Source organism: Folsomia candida, unplaced genomic scaffold, assembly GCF_002217175.1.
Source record: "Folsomia candida strain VU population unplaced genomic scaffold, ASM221717v1 Fcan01_Sc008, whole genome shotgun sequence".
Lineage (NCBI taxonomy): Eukaryota > Metazoa > Arthropoda > Collembola > Entomobryomorpha > Isotomidae > Folsomia > Folsomia candida.
In genome coordinates, this window is record NW_019091200.1 from 3,791,152 (window position 1) to 3,808,233 (window position 17,082).

General features: G+C 35.5%; 2 protein-coding genes across 2 annotated transcripts; both read right to left on the minus strand.

Annotated features, from left to right (window-relative positions):
* Positions 1-8: 8 nt before the first annotated feature.
* On the minus strand, positions 9-4,119 carry LOC110853358. Its single transcript, XM_022101622.2, has 7 exons — positions 3,961-4,119; positions 3,546-3,754; positions 3,045-3,162; positions 2,505-2,675; positions 1,861-2,030; positions 256-307; positions 9-176 (listed from the first exon to the last, which is right to left on the minus strand). Exons 1-7 carry the CDS (start codon positions 4,049-4,051, stop codon positions 118-120), a joined length of 870 nt encoding a protein of 289 aa, XP_021957314.1. The 5' UTR covers positions 4,052-4,119; the 3' UTR covers positions 9-117.
* A 1,088-nt stretch (positions 4,120-5,207) lies between these two features.
* LOC118436459 lies at positions 5,208-15,112 on the minus strand. The gene is made up of 11 exons (XM_035854594.1): positions 14,279-15,112; positions 13,725-13,799; positions 12,855-12,979; positions 12,537-12,723; positions 11,864-11,995; positions 11,748-11,802; positions 11,607-11,673; positions 11,253-11,426; positions 10,330-10,662; positions 7,626-8,031; positions 5,208-7,000 (listed from the first exon to the last, which is right to left on the minus strand). The coding sequence occupies exons 1-11, from the start codon at positions 14,478-14,480 to the stop codon at positions 5,310-5,312; spliced, it is 3,447 nt and encodes a 1,148-aa protein (XP_035710487.1). The 5' UTR covers positions 14,481-15,112; the 3' UTR covers positions 5,208-5,309.
* Positions 15,113-17,082: the final 1,970 nt, after the last annotated feature.

Consider the following 17,082-nt stretch of genomic DNA (forward strand, 5'->3'; position numbering starts at 1 on the left):
TAACACGGTTCTTATGTTATAATCAGTGATTTTATTAATTCTTTTCACGGACAATTAGTCAATCTAAATAAATAAATAAATTGCTAATTTTTCTTGAATTTTTGTAATACTTTAGCCTCAACAAGCAATCAGCCAAGGGTTGTTGATGAAGTAGACGTGCATCGTTGTGCTTCCGACTATAAAACATTACAATGTTCATATAATTATGGAATAAATTAAATTTAAATGTTTTCCTTTAATCAACATTAATCTTACTCAAGTTGTTGGAATCGAAGAGACATTGTGGTGCTGGAGCTCCGGCTATAAGCTGAATACACATTTCGAAAAATTAGAAAAATTACAGGAATATTGATTTTTTGTTTCGAAAATACGATACAATTTACAATAAATATATACTTTATCCCGTAAAAATTGGAGTCATGCACGTCAAAGGCTTGTATTTACTTTACACATTGATAACAAACATTGTTCAATGTGCGTTCGAGTTTTTAAATTCTAACGTATTTTATTGAAAATATGCATATCAAATTAGTAAATATCTGCATTTCATTTCAATTTAAAATTTTTGAAATACAGAACAGAGTAGTTTATAATATTTCCAAAAGTAGATATGCTCAGCTGCAATAATTTATTAGTTTATTGGTATAATTAAAGCCAACCATAAAATGTGACCAGGAAATTGACTGTTCGCAATTTAAATTATTGATCTGATAAAATGTCAATTTTGGGTTAAAATTTACAATTTTGTCAAAATTGATATTATGTAAAAGACATGAAGTTTGTATAATCAATAATTTCAAGATTTAAAAAAATCTACAATTTTCAGCAGTAGTTAGCGCAAAAAAAAAACGTTACAGGTTATCATCTATGCACCTCGATTCCCGGAAATTTGGGTATGGAAATTTGGGTCTCGGAAATTTGGGTATGGAAATTTGGGTATAAGTATGGGTAAAAATATGGGTATCGGAAGTTTCGGTCTGCAGAAATTTTGGTCTCGGAAATATGGGTAGCGGTATATTTGGGTATGCAGAATTTTAGGTATGGGAAATTTGGGTATGACAAAAAATACTTTTCAACAATTGCTCTTCGGAAAATGTGGCGCCCTTAAAAGGGCCGATTATTTACAAAGTAATTACATGAGCTACAGTATATAACAAAATTGTAGATGCAACGACATATTTTTTATTTCGATATGATCCCACAATTTCTAAAATTCCGAACTTCGGGAACAAATGTCAAAAGTATCTACGGGCAATTTCCGCGTCGTCGATTTTTAGCGTCACAGACAGGTCAAAGGTCAGAATTTTTTTAAAGATTCAAAATAAGAGGCCAAAAATAAAACTCTATAGATAATTTTTTTTCGACTTTCCAATATTTTTTATTGGATGCAGCAAGGCCTCACGAAAAAAATGAGTTATCGTACGACCGTTTACGATTTTTTTTGACGCCCACAGGAATTTTTCGCCCAGGCCAGTTTCGAGGTCTAAAACCGTGGCGGAATTCAAACAATTGAAATATACAAAGGCATGTATTCAATGCCAATATGGTTTTGACTTGGTATATGTATTAGATACCGCACAACCAATGGCCCTTTTAAGGGCGCCACATTTTCCGAAGAGCAATTGTTGAAAAGTATTTTTTGTCATACCCAAATTTCCCATATCTAAAATTCTGCATACCCAAATATATCCCTACCCATATTTCCGAGACCAAAATTTCTGCAGACAGAAACTTCCGATACCCATATTTCCTTATACCCAAATTTCCGAGACCCAAATTTCCGTACCCAAATTTCCGTACACCTGCACCTCATGTCGGTAACAAAGCTTGGTAGAAAGCATGCCTATTTTCATGACTCACCTGCATGGCCACAGTGGGTGGATTTTCGAAATTCTTATTGACCGTGGTACCCGGCACGCTAAAACCGAAGCCTTGGAGTTCCATGGTTCTGCTCCAAAGGCCGAAAACGGGCACTTGTTCGGTACAGTTGGTCGCCTCGTAATCCTCCATCCGATACCAGCTGTGCGTTCCTGAAATACGAATCATCAATTAATAACAAATTCTCCATTTTACGACAGTTTATTATTTGTATATTCACGTCAAATTTCACAAACCTCTCAAGCTTACTAATTAACTTATTTAGAAGTTGTTAACTACAGTAGTTAACTTCTACTTATTCAAATTAATTCTTGCACAAATAGGTTGCAAAAATAAATCCCCACGCCGATTTAACTGGTCAAAACAACATTTCTTGTTTTTAAGTGACACAACTTTTGCTAATAAATTGAATCACCAGATGAAATGACATTTCGCATGCAGAGTTGTATGTACCACATGCCAATGGAATCGACATAAATTTATGTCATTTTGGACATATTTCCTACATTATAATGCAGATAGATAATGCATTATCTATCTGCTTTGGCCATACACATTGGGGTTTTGTAACAAAATATTTTCCGGCGTTTTAACCCAACAATTACGAAATTCATTGATTTTCGTACCCATTCCTCCAAAACAGTTGTTATTCGACCATCCCGAGTTTAAAGCTTCTTCTCTCAAATCAGGGATTTGGAGATACGTTCCAGGGCTGGCTCCATCCTGAACCCAAACGCCTGTCCCAATTCCAACGTCAATCAGGTCCGACTCGTTGCGTCCAGTGGTGCAGATGATTTCTAAGAAATAAAAAAATGGGAAATTAAGTTTAGATTTTTAGTAAACATGAACTTATACAAAGCAAAATCATAGTTTGGTAAAAATTAATACTGGTTGATGATTACACCGATTTCAAAATATTGTAAATAAAGGGATTGGTCAAAAAGTTATAATTCACAAATTTTGAAACGTTGTAAAATACCCTGAAAATGTTTATTACTAGAATTTATTGACATTACAAAATATCAGAAACTATGAGATTTTGTGGCTGGCTGATGTGGAGGCTATTTATTTATTCAAAATACATACTTCCTTACTGCGAATTTATATGAGCAAAATTTCATACTTTTTGGCATACATACATATGTAATTAAAATGCTAAAACTCACCTGGCTCGACGATGTACGCCGTTAATACGAAGTACTCCTTATCATAAGTAACGTTCTTGAAGAAGGTGTTTGCCCCAAAATTGAACGTGTTATTTGGCAGGATAAGGTCGTGGGGTAGCTAAATCAAAAAAGGTATCGACTTTAGCTTCATTTTTTTTACTCACACCGTGGAATACCGGAAACCTATTTTGTAACCATATTTTAAACTATCTAAAATAATTTTGATTTGGCATTGAGGTTACACAAAATACGAACAATTAACAAGTTAAAATCCTTGATTTGGTCAAGACTAGGTAACTAACAAGATAAGAAAAATAATCTCGCAAAATTATTGCAAATTTATACAGATCCTGGATCGAACTTTGCAAACTGTATAAAATGAAAATTTCATTTGCTCAGTTTAAAAAATGATACACATTTAATCTGTTAGATATTTGAAAGGGGAAAAAGTTTGCAATAAAGTTTGCACACTTTTTAAAAATTAAAAAATAGAAATAATACCATCATCTGAAGACCAGCTATGACTCCGTTGACATCGTAAATTAGGCCGAGGGAATTATCACCCGGCATGATGTAACGAAATCCAAGATATTCGCCCCCATTTTGGCAATCATTGCCAGTAGTAACGGGGGCCCAGCCGAGAGTAATGGCACCACTTTCGAGTTGTGGTTGACGGTTAAAGTTTCCGATTGGATTGATGTCGTATTTCACTGCAAATTTTGGTATTAAAAAGATTAAAAAACATTAAATTTTGGGATGGATCATAATTTTGTACGACAATTATATACGCAATCCAAACTTTAATTTCATAATAATTAAAAATTTATGAACTTTATTTCTATTTGGTGATTTCTAAAAATTAATGAATCAGAACAAAGTTTCCGAAAAACTACAACAGTAAAAATGCAAAAATTACCTCGAAAGTCATTCCACACGGCGGCGTCTGCTCGGCCAAAATAAGCCACGAGCACTACTACCATGCAACTAATCAAATTTGAATTCCTCATTTTTACTACCTTATTTAGAACAATATCTCCAGAATTAATTGAACAAACTGACTGCCAACGAGCCTGTCCAACCTATTTTTATTTAATCTCAAGTACACTTATGCTACATAAGTTATGTAACCTGTTGTCAAATATTTAGATGTGGCCAACCCACTGCTCAATCTCGGACATTGGACAGTGACCGTGCAGAATGGATGATTTTTAAGGAGGCATCAGAGCAAAGTTCAATATCAAACTTGGCATGATGAAGCTGCAAATATGCAATTCGCCAATAAACCTGACTGCCAACTTTAGAAATATTTAGTTTCTCATAAACTTTGTAATAATTTGTCAGCTATTGCTAACAAATTTGAAAAAATAGACAAAAAATACAGGCTACGATCAAAATATTTCAGAAAATTAATTACACCCTTTATGCACGGCTACTAAAGATAAGCATGCATTTCAATGAGTGTCATCATTTTTTATCTGTAATTTAAAACATGCCATTTCAATTTAGTGGGACGTCACTGATTCAATACATATGTCACCCGATACTTCTCTGTGGGGAATATACAGAAGTATTACATAGTCACGAATTACATCATTAAAATCACATGACGCTGTTATCCAACGTGAACTGGGGAAGGTCAACTGGCAATTTTAGCTAATTTTGCAAGTCATGACGAAATTCACGCCAACCTTGCCAACTATACATTTTTCACAAACTTGTATGCTATATATGTAAATCTACAAACGTTTGCAAAATTAAGAGACATAGGCAAAAAAAATAGAAAAGAGTCTTAAATGTGACATTCCAGCTCCAGGTTAGAAATATTATCCAAACGACACGAACGTAGAATCTACATTTAATGTCAAAAGGCATTAAAATTTTTATAAAATTTGTTATGCGGCGTTTAAACGTCACAACAAGGACACAGTTTTGTAAAATTTTCAACTATGAACGTGAATACCAGATTTTCTAAACTGGATTTTCATCAAGTATCGTCAAAAATTTTGACTTAAAATATAGGATTTTCTTTAGAAAATCTGCTTCAGCAGACACAAAACTAGATATTTTAATAAGTATACTTCGAATTTATTTAGAATCTACATATGATAGGTAAATTCTGCATGGTTGAAATTAATGCGCTCAATAAATTTCATGTCTCATTTTATTTTTAAAATATTTTCCCAACAAAATATATACACAATTTTAACAAAAATTAAATAGTCAATTTTATCTAAAGAGAAATACACAATTTTATACATTATCATATTATTTATACAAATTTGAGCTAAAATCATCCCCATAATCGACATCCACACTTTCATAAGGATTCCCAGAATTTTCAAAATTATTATTATTTATATTCCTCCCTCCCACCTTATAATTTGCATCTTTCACAATTTCATCATAATCATAATCCAAGGGGACTGGTTCATGGTGCAAGTCGTGCGGCGTGGGGTCTTCTGCGGCAGGGGCGAAGTCGTTGTCGTTGTAATGAACCTCGTTCCCGTGGTGGAAATTTTGGTTCATTTGGCGAATTTTGTCCGCTTCGTGACTTATGAATCGAATTGTGCGGAGATTATCGATATCGTTGTCCGACCCAGTTTCGCCGACGACGGGAGAAGGGTTGGCGTCTGACGTTACGTTGACGTTTTCTGGGGGGTCGACGATGTCAACCGTGATGGGCGGGATGCTGGTGACTACTTCGGTATCCTCGATAGCAGCACTACTTTCTGTGGGTATTGTTCCCACTTCTTCAGAAGTTGGGGCCAGTGGAGTGGTCGATGTGGAAGGCGCAGGCGCAGTTGTGGGTGTGGCGACTGGTATAACAGGCGTCACCGTCGTGTCGACATTTACACGAAAAATTGGCACCGTGAAGGACGGGATGGACTCATTTACTCCGGACAAAAGTGGAATTTCGACCAATCCAGGAGTTGTTGCAGGCGCCAATGTTGTCGTCACAGGAATTTGTGTCGTCGTGGTCGACGTTCTCGGCAAGGTTATCCAGAATCGTGTCGGTGGCGTTGATAAAATCGGACTTGGTCCAACCGCCGTGACCGGAAGTGGGGACGAACCTGAAGCTAATTGCGGTATGAAGGATGTCACTACTCGTCCCGGAGATGGCGTGACTTGTCCCCTAGGACCCGCCGAGTTTAAAATTGATTGCACTAAACCCGGATTTCTTTGAAAGTTCTGGCCCACTCCGAGTAAAAATGAGAGGGGATTAGGCGACGCGTTATTCACTACGGGTGGCCGGGGGGTCGTCGCTCTTGGGGCGAATAGAGACCCGAAAATGTTAAAATTGTTATCTCTACTGTTTAATTGTTGATTTCGATAAATGTCTTGGAAGGGATTGGGCAACGTGATGGTGTTATTTCTCACAGGGAAGATGATATCGAATAAATTATTGTTTGTCGTCGAATTCGTGGCGAAAGGGCGATTCCCGCCACCAGCGCCACCCACGTTTCCTCCCAACTGTTGCAAAATATTTAGCAAAGGTCGTGGCCTGACCCTTGGTGGAGGTGGGGTCGGCGGGGTTAGCAAATTTGCCAACAGTGTGGATGGATTTAAAATGGCGAAAATGGAGGAAAATAGTCCCGGGTTAGTGCCCGGTTGTTGTTGTCCGGCCGGTAAAAAGAAACCCAGAAAACGGGAAAACGGGTTGAAATCGGTGCGATTGAACGGCATTCGAAATAAGGAAGGAAGTGGGTTCATCCGGTCGAATTCGGATGCGAGGAAGCGCTGGATAGGGTTCCGGACAAGGAGGCCGTTCCGTCCAAAAACGGCTGATGTCACAATGCCACCAATGGATGGAAGTTGGGTTGAATTTGCGCCATGCTCCCGTAAAATGAAGTCGGCTCCTTTTTCCGCGATCATAATTGTCGTCGCGAGTGTCGGAACGGAAACGATGGTGGGCATGATGGACGCATCAATAACGCGGAGACCGCGGGTGCCGCGAACTTTGAAAAAAATAAAATTAAAAAAATCAATTAGGGATCAGGGTCGGTATTCTGACAACCAAGTTGCTTCACAAGATTTGGGATTAGTTAACAAAATTTCATTCGTTCCAACTAATCTAAATGAAGTGAAAATCTATCAATTGTCACTAAAATATTATATATGGAATCAAGATGATACTAAATTTACGGTAAATTAAATAAGTAATTCAAGGGCTTGGAATTGAGAAAAAAGATGTTCAGCAATTTAAATATTGCATTTTTCAACTAATAAAGCTAGGATTAAAGGACGCTTCATGGAAGGAAGCTACGAATTTGGTCTCATCTCTTCAGTAAATCTCAAATTGCCATATAAAAAATGACAACACAAAAAATGATAGAGTTTGCAAATTCTGATCTTCAGAAGCTAAAATTGAAATAAGAAATAAGCCGAATTTCTAAAAAAATATATGGCAAGAACAACACTATTTGATTATACTAACAAAATTTAATATCTAACCAGAAGATATGAGAAGTTTTTACTTCGGAAAGTATTTAAGACAAATCATTGCACATGCCAATTAATAATTTGTGCTAAAAAAATTATGCAAAAAATTCCCAACATTTTTGCAGTTTACCATCTACCCACCTTTCAAATCGCTATCCACCACGGCACCCATCGCTGCAGTCCCCACAGGGTCGTGCTGGCTCATCGAGAAGCGTTGGATGTAACATGTCCAGTACGCCATACTTCGCGGGGTCTGAGTTTCACACCCGGGTAACAAAGTTCCACCCAGAGTTGCGCCCAGGGTGCGGAACGTTGTCGAATTTTCGACAAGATTCAATGCTGCGGTGATTCCTTCCGTTAAAATTCGAATATCCGCTGAACCAGCGTCATCCAAATAGCGAGGATTTATAATTGGCGGGTCGCGCGGATTAGTCGACGCCAAAAGAACCGAACCCGTCGACGTGGGACGCGCACCCACGATCCGAATATGAAACGAATCGCGGCCTGCGTTGGAGGTGGGGTCGTAATACGTCGTGATCTCGTCTTCCTGGAAGTAATCAGTAGTAGTTTTCAAGTTATTACTCTCATACCTGTTCAAATTCATTCATTTGAGTGATTATGATGGTGAGTGATAACGAATGAAAATGGATTTCCTGTGATTTGAATGAAAATGATTGAAAGATTCCGTCATTTCAGATGAATGAGTGTGAATGAAAGGATTTCTCACTCATTTCATTTTTCATCCTATGCTTAATACATGCAAGAGATGAAGTCTGATGAAGTGAAATGAAATGAATTTGAAAGAAACTGATGTGAATGAAAATCTTCAGTCAGAAATCGGGATGACTGACTTTTGAATGAAATCTGAATTTTTGAACAGGTATGATTATTCTACTGACTGAATTGACGTGAACGTTGTAAACTGTGTAAAATTAATTATCATTAAACTATAATATATCACACAATTATGCAATTCCAACAAGAATGATAGATTTCAAAGAATCTCTCATGCTCAAGACAGCACTAAATATGATCAAATTTCAAAATTGGCACCGTAACATGGCACATTTTAAAATTGTCCTTAATTAACTATACCTACAATTAATTTATTTTCAAGAAGTAAGTAGGAAAAATATAAAGTGAAAACAAGGTTACAAAGGTTACAAAGGAAATGTTCAACTCTCATGTAAATTACATAGATTAATTAATTGCGTTTCCTTATTGTGTGCAAGATTAAATGAAACTAAAATGTAAGAGTAATGAGTAATTTCAAGTTCAAGAATCGAATCTTAAAATATTTTAGTATTTATGTTAAAAGATCAAGTTTATGGAGGATTTGTCAGTAGGAAAGTTATCAAGCATAGTACCTGAACAGGTCAGAAAACAGAAAAAAGCATAAATTGGAAGTTTGAAAACTTTAAAAAAAATCTTGCCCAACTACCATAGCTGATGTACCTGCGAAGTACATAATAATTTGACAATTTTTCAAATGCTATTTTTGGCATTCTAGTTAATCAATTTTCTAAAATTCGGCCTAATTTGTGACCCAGCTAATTGTGCATAAAATGATTTTTACACCACTTTGGGGTACAATCAATCGAGTGAATTTTCGAATCCTATATCAGTAAATTCTCACTTTGCAAATGCCGCATATACACTTATTTTACCAAAGGCAATGACATCCTCCTAATTCTATAAAGTTTACACGGTTGACGCTTTACAAAAAAGGAGCCCATATCTAAATATCAAATTTACTTAATTGTTAGTTCTTAAAAAAATGTTATCAACATTTATGTTTGCACTTACAATGGAACCTTTTTTCAAGCTACACGAGATAAGCTTAGTGACTTATGCTAAAAAATCAAGCTAAAAATTAGAAATGACGTGGTACTTATCATTCCGTTGAATGGGCACTTGGAGGTCAAATATTTGAGGGCAAAGTTCACAGTAGCGGCCTGTTTTTTTCTAAAGCGGGCGAGCGGAAGAGTGAAAATTTTCTCCTTCGAGGTCACTCCGCTCCGTTCTCGTACGCTCGCACATCATTCAATGCATATTATTTTTGACAAAATTTCATAATCTCGTAAATTGGTGTATACATTCGTATAATTTTATATTTGGTTTTTAAAATCCTACTATTCACCGATCCGTAATAAAAAAAGTCACGATGGGTTCAATAAATTATAAGTTCGTATAATTAATGAATGTATTAATTAATTAGAAATCACAATCCTTAAAGTTGACTTATTTTTATTGCCACATTTCGTTGTATATTTTTGGAATGCATATTCATTAATCGATATGCACTTATAATTTATTGAACCCATCGTCACTTTTTTTTATTACGGATCGGTGGATAGTAGGATTTTAAAAGCAAATATAAAATTAAATGAATGTATGCACCAATTTACGAGATTGTCAAATTTTGTCAAAAATAATATGCATTGAATGATGTGCGAGCGTACGAGAACGGAGCGGAGTGACCTCGAAGGAGAAAATTTTCACTCATCCCCTCGCCCGCTTGAGAGAAAAAACAGGCCGCTACTGTGAACTTTGCCCTCAAATATTTGACCTCCAAGTGCCCATTCAACGGAAAGATAAGTGCCACGTCAATTCTAATTTTTACCATGATTTTTTAGCATAAGTCACTAAGCTTATCTCGTGTAGCTTGAAAAGAGGTTCCATTGTTAGTAATGTCAGTGTTTTTAATTACCTAACTTCTTTCATGAATTTTGTAAAGGCAAATCATGTCAAGTTTTGTAAATGCGTAAACTTTATAACATTAAATTTTTAACCAAATCTCCATCGATAAAACCCGATTCAAAATTTTAAAGAAATCAAACCAAACCTGAAGCGAGTGCGCAGTCGCAAACGTGTTTGCATACGTGGAGTGGATCCCTTGGCCGTGTAACAGAAGTAGGACGTCGGGCCAATTTGCCTCTCCCCGCGCACGCGCTGGCATGGACGAAATAGCGCCCGCGCCTTGCAGACCGCTCGTTGATAGCGGTCCACGACCCGATACGATCCAGGACACGATGTTTGTCGGTGTGAAGTCACGATCGAGTAGAAACGAGCGCGCAGATGCGGGTGAGGTTAATGGCGTGAAGAAAAATGGGCCTAACGGGACGCCCAAGTGATCTTGTAGGTTTCGACCGACGGGAACGTCAGAGCGGAGTGGGATCTATAAATTTAGAAAAGTTATATATCATTTTTGACAAAAAATTGATAATTTTGAAAAGAAAATTTTGGCATAAATGTGGTTTGGACAGCCCCGATAATTTATTTGATAATTCGAATTTATCCATAATTTATTCGGGTATTTGTAACACGCAAAGCTGATAACGTTTTGTATAATCATTACACAAACTTTTGTAATGGACGTACACAAATATCTAGTCAAATTACTTTTTAATTGTACAATTATTTTTTATTTTGTCGCCCCAAACACGGAATCAGCAAAATATGTAATGAACTGAAAGTCAAATTTGTATTGTAAGAGTTGAGTATACTTAATTATATTTACATAAATATGCATAATTATTAGTAAGTATATCATAGGTGTGGCATCAGTAGCGTGAATATCAAATACATTTTTGCCACCAACCATTTTCTTGTATTATAAATCAATTTCTGACCAAATTCAAATTATCGACCTACATAAAAATATTGCCACCTTTAAGTTCACGATTTTTACCATCTGTGAAAATCCCAGTTCTATCGATTTCGTAAAAATCGTGTAATAAAAATTTTGCATGCTATTTATTTACTTACCCCCATCTGCTCTAAATGCGTCCTTGGCCCGACACCAGATAACATTAAGAGCTTCGGGGATCCTACCCCTCCCGCCGAAATGATCACCTCCCTTCGCGCGATTGCTAGCTCAGTTCGTCCGAAACGTTCGTATTCCACGCCATACGCCATATTGGTCATGTCCCGGAAAAGAATCTGTTAAATTTTGGAAATGAATATTGAGCTTTGCAAATATTAAATATGTAACAAATTCTAACTCTAATAAAAATTTATGAAAATTGTTTCCCCAAATAAGAAGAATTTTGAAATAGTTCTGACTTTGCATAGGATTTGCGATTGAGATTATTTTGGCAAACTCGGTTATTTTTAATTTACCCGGGTAGCAAGGGTGTGGCTCAGTACACGTAACCTGGGACTTAACCGAATTGGCAGGATGAAGGCTCTATTTTAGTTTAAAACAAAACAAAATATTTTCAAAAATAGTTTCAATTAAAAAAAAAATATTTAATTTTTTACGCGTCAGTTGTTTGGCGCATCCCACGACGAAGTGGATATTGCAGGATGCTGAATCCTGGAAAAATTCTATCATGTTGTACCAATTTTTGCATTTGAAAAATTTCTACTGCCGATACCTTGTCCATGTTGGCCGTTAAGGTCAACGCTAGGATATCCCATTTCGACCCCGGCGCGAAGCCATTCTAATCCAAGACCCAGATAATCTGGCTCCCGGATGCGCAATTCACCATCTCGACCTCGAGCAGATGCTGAAATATTATATGCAAATAATTTGGTTAGTCAGGGTAAGAATTTGTAATTAAATTTGCATCTCGGAAAAACTGGGAAACCGAATAATAAGTAAGTACTTCTACGTGTAAACGTTGAAAATTTGGTTTTCACATAATTCGGAAGTCATATTTATAAAGGAACATAACAGTAAATTGAAAGCCGAAATGTATGTACACATAAAACCGGACAAGCTAATGTACACAACACAAATAGCGATGCGAAAATTACATTTTGTTCGCATTCGGAATAAGAAAATTATTTTTTAAAGGATTTTATGTAATTTTTAAATATAAGGTATGCAAAAATAAAGTATGCAATGATTTCATACCTTATTTTCAAAAACATACAAATGTGCCAAGTTTTAAAATATTTAGTTTAATTTACATTAGAGATAAGATGATGCACAAAGTTATTTCTTAATTTTTCAGAATTTCAAAAACTGGTTAATGCTCATTTTCACAACCTTTCGTATTTTTTAAATGATTTGCAAAAAAACAAAACAAAATTACTCATAATTACCATCGGTCGAAGTTCCAATGAATTCTTCACTCCTTCGAAAAAATGGCAAAACTTGGTCATAGCTCCAACTTCGGTCTCCAGTGATTCTCGCCCAAGCGTCAAAATCAGAGGGATGACCGCGGAGGAAGGCCAAGTGGTTCAACGTACTGGATCCACCCATCGCCATTCCGGCAGATATCAGGCATTCCTTAAATGACCAAAATTTAAATTACACTTTATTTTTGCTATGCATGCCAAGTGTGTAAATTCATTAACAAGTATTAAATTATGCAAATTTTTGCCAATACATATTTTGCACAAATTCAATTCCTTCCTAACCTGATTGATTGAATTTAGACAAGCTCGAGATTGCGGGACAGTCTTGTACCTCCAGTCGGATTGGGGACGGTTCATCAAATTCAAAGTGAGCGCCGGAATCAGAGTTAAAGGGTTGGCTGGACCGCCTAATTTAAAAAATTAAAGATATTAGATAAGTATTACGTAGCAAGCAACATAATTTCCAAAATTCTGGAGTAAGATCGCAAAAATTTAGTTTTAGTTGCAAATTTTCAGTTTGATGTTGACGACAGAAATATTTTCGTCGGTTTGCCAAGTAATTAAAAGGATGTTTATAGGTTATGAATTAAAACTTGGGTAAAAATGTTTATGTTTATAGGTTATGAATTTTTGTTGCAAATTTTCAGTTTGATGTTAACGACAGAAATATTTTCGTCGGTTTGCCAAGTTATTAAAAGGATGTTTATAGGTTATGAATTAAAACTTGGGTAAAAATCAAAATCTTTCTTTCTCAAGTGTGCCCTTCAAAAATTAAACTAAATTAATTAAAGGGCATTGGCCACTGGAATTTTACGAATAAACGAAATAACAATGTTTCAAATGTAAAAATTATCATTTTACACACACAAAATTGGCAAAATTTTTCTTTTATAGTTTATTTCTTTTGTAAAATCAAAAATTTGAAACACAACAAAACAAAGCCAGCCTTACAGATAATGCATGCATAAGTGCATAATTATACATATGTAAGTAGTGCACAGTGCACACTCGCTATGGACTTGTAAAAAATTCTTATTGCAAATTCTTATGATCTTGGCACAATGATTTAACACATGGTTTATACAAAACTAAATTGCATATTGTATAAAATTTTGACATTGTAATATCTTACAAGGCCAAATATCAACTCACCAGACTCGATAAGAAGGACGGAATAAAGCTCTGATAATCTGTTCGCCACCACCGATCCGGCCGTGCCTCCTCCGACTGCAAAAATAATTCAAATTTATGTCATCACTGGAAATTTAGTAAGGTAACGATGGGTAATACCTACATACGAGCCCTGCTTGCTGGAAATAAATTCATCAATATGCAACTCATGGGACTCAATTTGCCTATTATAAATAAAGTTAATGCCGGAAGTAACTGTTAATTATTAATGCATACTTCATACGAAAAACTTTTCTGCATTTAATTATTAACCTTAAACCAAGTTAATTTACATATATAAATCTAAAGTTAAATCTGAAATTCACATTGTACAAGTTTCATAGTCGGCCAATTGTAGATACGCGTAATCTTGCTGGTAAAAAATAAGATAAGTAATTTGTAGCACGATTTGTAAGGGTGACGATTTTGCCGGATTACACTCGTGAATTTTGCCAATATCTATTTAAAAAATGGTGTCTTTCTAAAGATAGAATTATCCTAAAAGTTGGTTCTCTACCGTTTTGATAAAACCTTACCCACGATAAAGTCGTACGTGTTCGCTCGCCCCCTGAAGTTATCATTGAATCTGTCTTGAAGTCTGGTCGCACTGTCCCATGCGACCAAAAAACTGGGGATCATATTAAAGAAGAAAATGTACGCGAACGGGACAAAGAGCACGGATTGCAAAACTGTCCGTAACTGCGTCACGGAACGAATTATTCCGCTTGCAAATACCATGATTTTAGAATTTAAAATTTCGCAGTGGAATTATTTAGCGGAGGAAATCTTATCGGTGGTGATTTGGATTTCAAAATTATTTGCGTCCCCATAATTTTTAAGTTACTGGATTTCCATATTTTCCAGATTTACCACAGTTTTTAAATTTCTACACTTTCCAGAACTCTGAAATTTTCAGATTTTCCAGGTTTCTTGTGTCTCCATGCTTTACAAATTTCTTGAAATTTTCTTATTTTTCCAGCTTTCTTAATGTTCCCGGACTTGTTTGGCTTCCATAATTTTTCCAATTTTTAGCAAACACAAATTTATACTGGTCACATCATTTTCTCACTTATTTAATTAAACAAACCCACTTTGACTTCCCAAAATTTTAACCAATTTCCAAAATATTTCTCACTTTTCCAACAATTTCTCCCTCGCCAAAATTGCACAAACTATCAATGTCCCCACCATCACAAGAAACAACTGTCACACAAACTTTGTCACACAAACTTTTTGATAAAATCTATCAAATATCTGGCAAAAACATCTCACTTTTTCTAATCTTGTGAAATTATCATAATTTTATAAATCTCACCCACAAGACATTTTTTGACTAGAATAATCCCCACCAGATTTAGATTTAGACTACATTGATGACTTCGCGTCGATGAGACTGCCACTTTTTTGGAGTCATTTCTTCCTTCCTTCCGTTTTCTGAAAAAATACCTCAGAGGTACCTCAGCCAGACATACATTTAATGATTCTCAATTAAAAAACGAGTACAAATTGGGGGGCAAATTACTTCCTGAAATTGGCGATAAAGCATAAAATTGGTGCACGAAATAAATAAAACATTAAATATTTTCCTCAAAGAGGGGACGCATCCATCCGAAACCGTTATTTGATTGAAGCCGTGATAAAAAATGCAGTGCATTTTAACACGAAAAGCCGCATTGTTACATGCATAAGGATCCGCGTGAGTTATGTGCTTAGGCTAAATTTGCACTTTTAACCGTAGGTAGACACGTATGTAATTCTGCGTTACCGTGACGGTGTTAAGTATCGACGTATTTAAGCGTGTGTACGTAGGGATATATATGAATAAATATGTAATAAGTAAGTATACTTGTGGAGACTTGAATGTTTTTTGATTTGTAAAACTAGTTTCATTTTTCGACCGTGTGGTGTGCATATTGTACGTGGAAATTTTTGTGGTTTTGATGAAAATACGATTTTGTGTATGAAACTATTCGAAATAAATTTATAAAGGTTGTAAATCTTGTAAAATTACTTGGATGCAAAAAGTAGATTTGAAATTGTTTTCGTAATTTTAGTAGAATTTTGTAAATTTTGTAACTTTTCGAAATTTAAGTTATTAAGGTTTTATGAACGCAACTCTGGTAATTGGGGCTTTCAGTAAATGTGTAAACTCGCAATTTTTCTTGAAATGTTGTTGTATGAACGTCCTTTTTGCAGAACTCCTACATTTATGCACGTACAAGTTAATAAAAGGCTTAACTTACATTAATTACTACCTACTATTTAAGCAAGCTATCTTGTAATTATTAAAGTAAATAAAGCGAGAATGACAAGACAATTAATTTGGCTTAATTTAGATCAAAATGGTTTCTAAATATTTATCATGGACGAGTGTAATCAGTTCGCATGATATAATGGGTTAAATACTTAATATAGTATTGCATACATACATACACAAAAATTGCATGTCACACAAATTGTTAAATTAGCAAAAAGTTGTAGTTCCAAGCTTTGATCCGAGTCTTAATCGTCCAAAATCAACAATAATTGGTATTGTGCATTTGGGTTTAATATTTTTGTATACATAGATAGTACAAAAATTAATACCCTCATATTAAAGCATTTAGATAATTAGTAAAAATGCGTACTTATGTGATTCAGATAGTGCCAACTATTTAACCTATTTTGACTAATTTTCAGGATAAAATTTCAAAGCTGCCAGGTTCATAAGTTTTCGACACATTATGCTGAGAAGGGACTGACAGAGAAGGGACACTGATGGACTTGACTCTACTTTCATCACGTGGATTTTGGAGCTTATCCTCGCTTATCTATTTCGTCCCCAGACTACTTATTATCTGCCAAACACTTTGGGTAAATCTGCTGCGAAATGAAGCATTGATGTCTTTACCGTGAATCACCCAAGTGCAATAAGTGATAGTATACTATAGTGATAGTATGATTTTGGCGCGTAGAAATTCTGTCCGGTTGACTTCGATCCACCGCAATACAATGCATAACTTGTATAACTGTTATCAAAGCAAATATATTACCAAATTATTCAAATTAGTTGAGTTCCCTTCGTCAAGAGGGTCGGAAACGGGAGGAGATTGAGACAACGATTTGGATAATTTAGTCCGTAAATCTGCACTGTCCAAGCCGAATTTGTTTTGTTTGAGACTTGTAGAAGTGTCTAAAGTTTCAAGAAAATTTAAAAATTAAATAGTTTTTAAGGGCATAATTTATGATTTCGTAAAATTTTAGTGCATCTTGTAATAATTTGGTAGTCATTCGTAATTTCGAAAGCCGTCAGAAATACCGTTTAATTTTGATGTCACTTGATCTGGTAAGGTTGGATGTC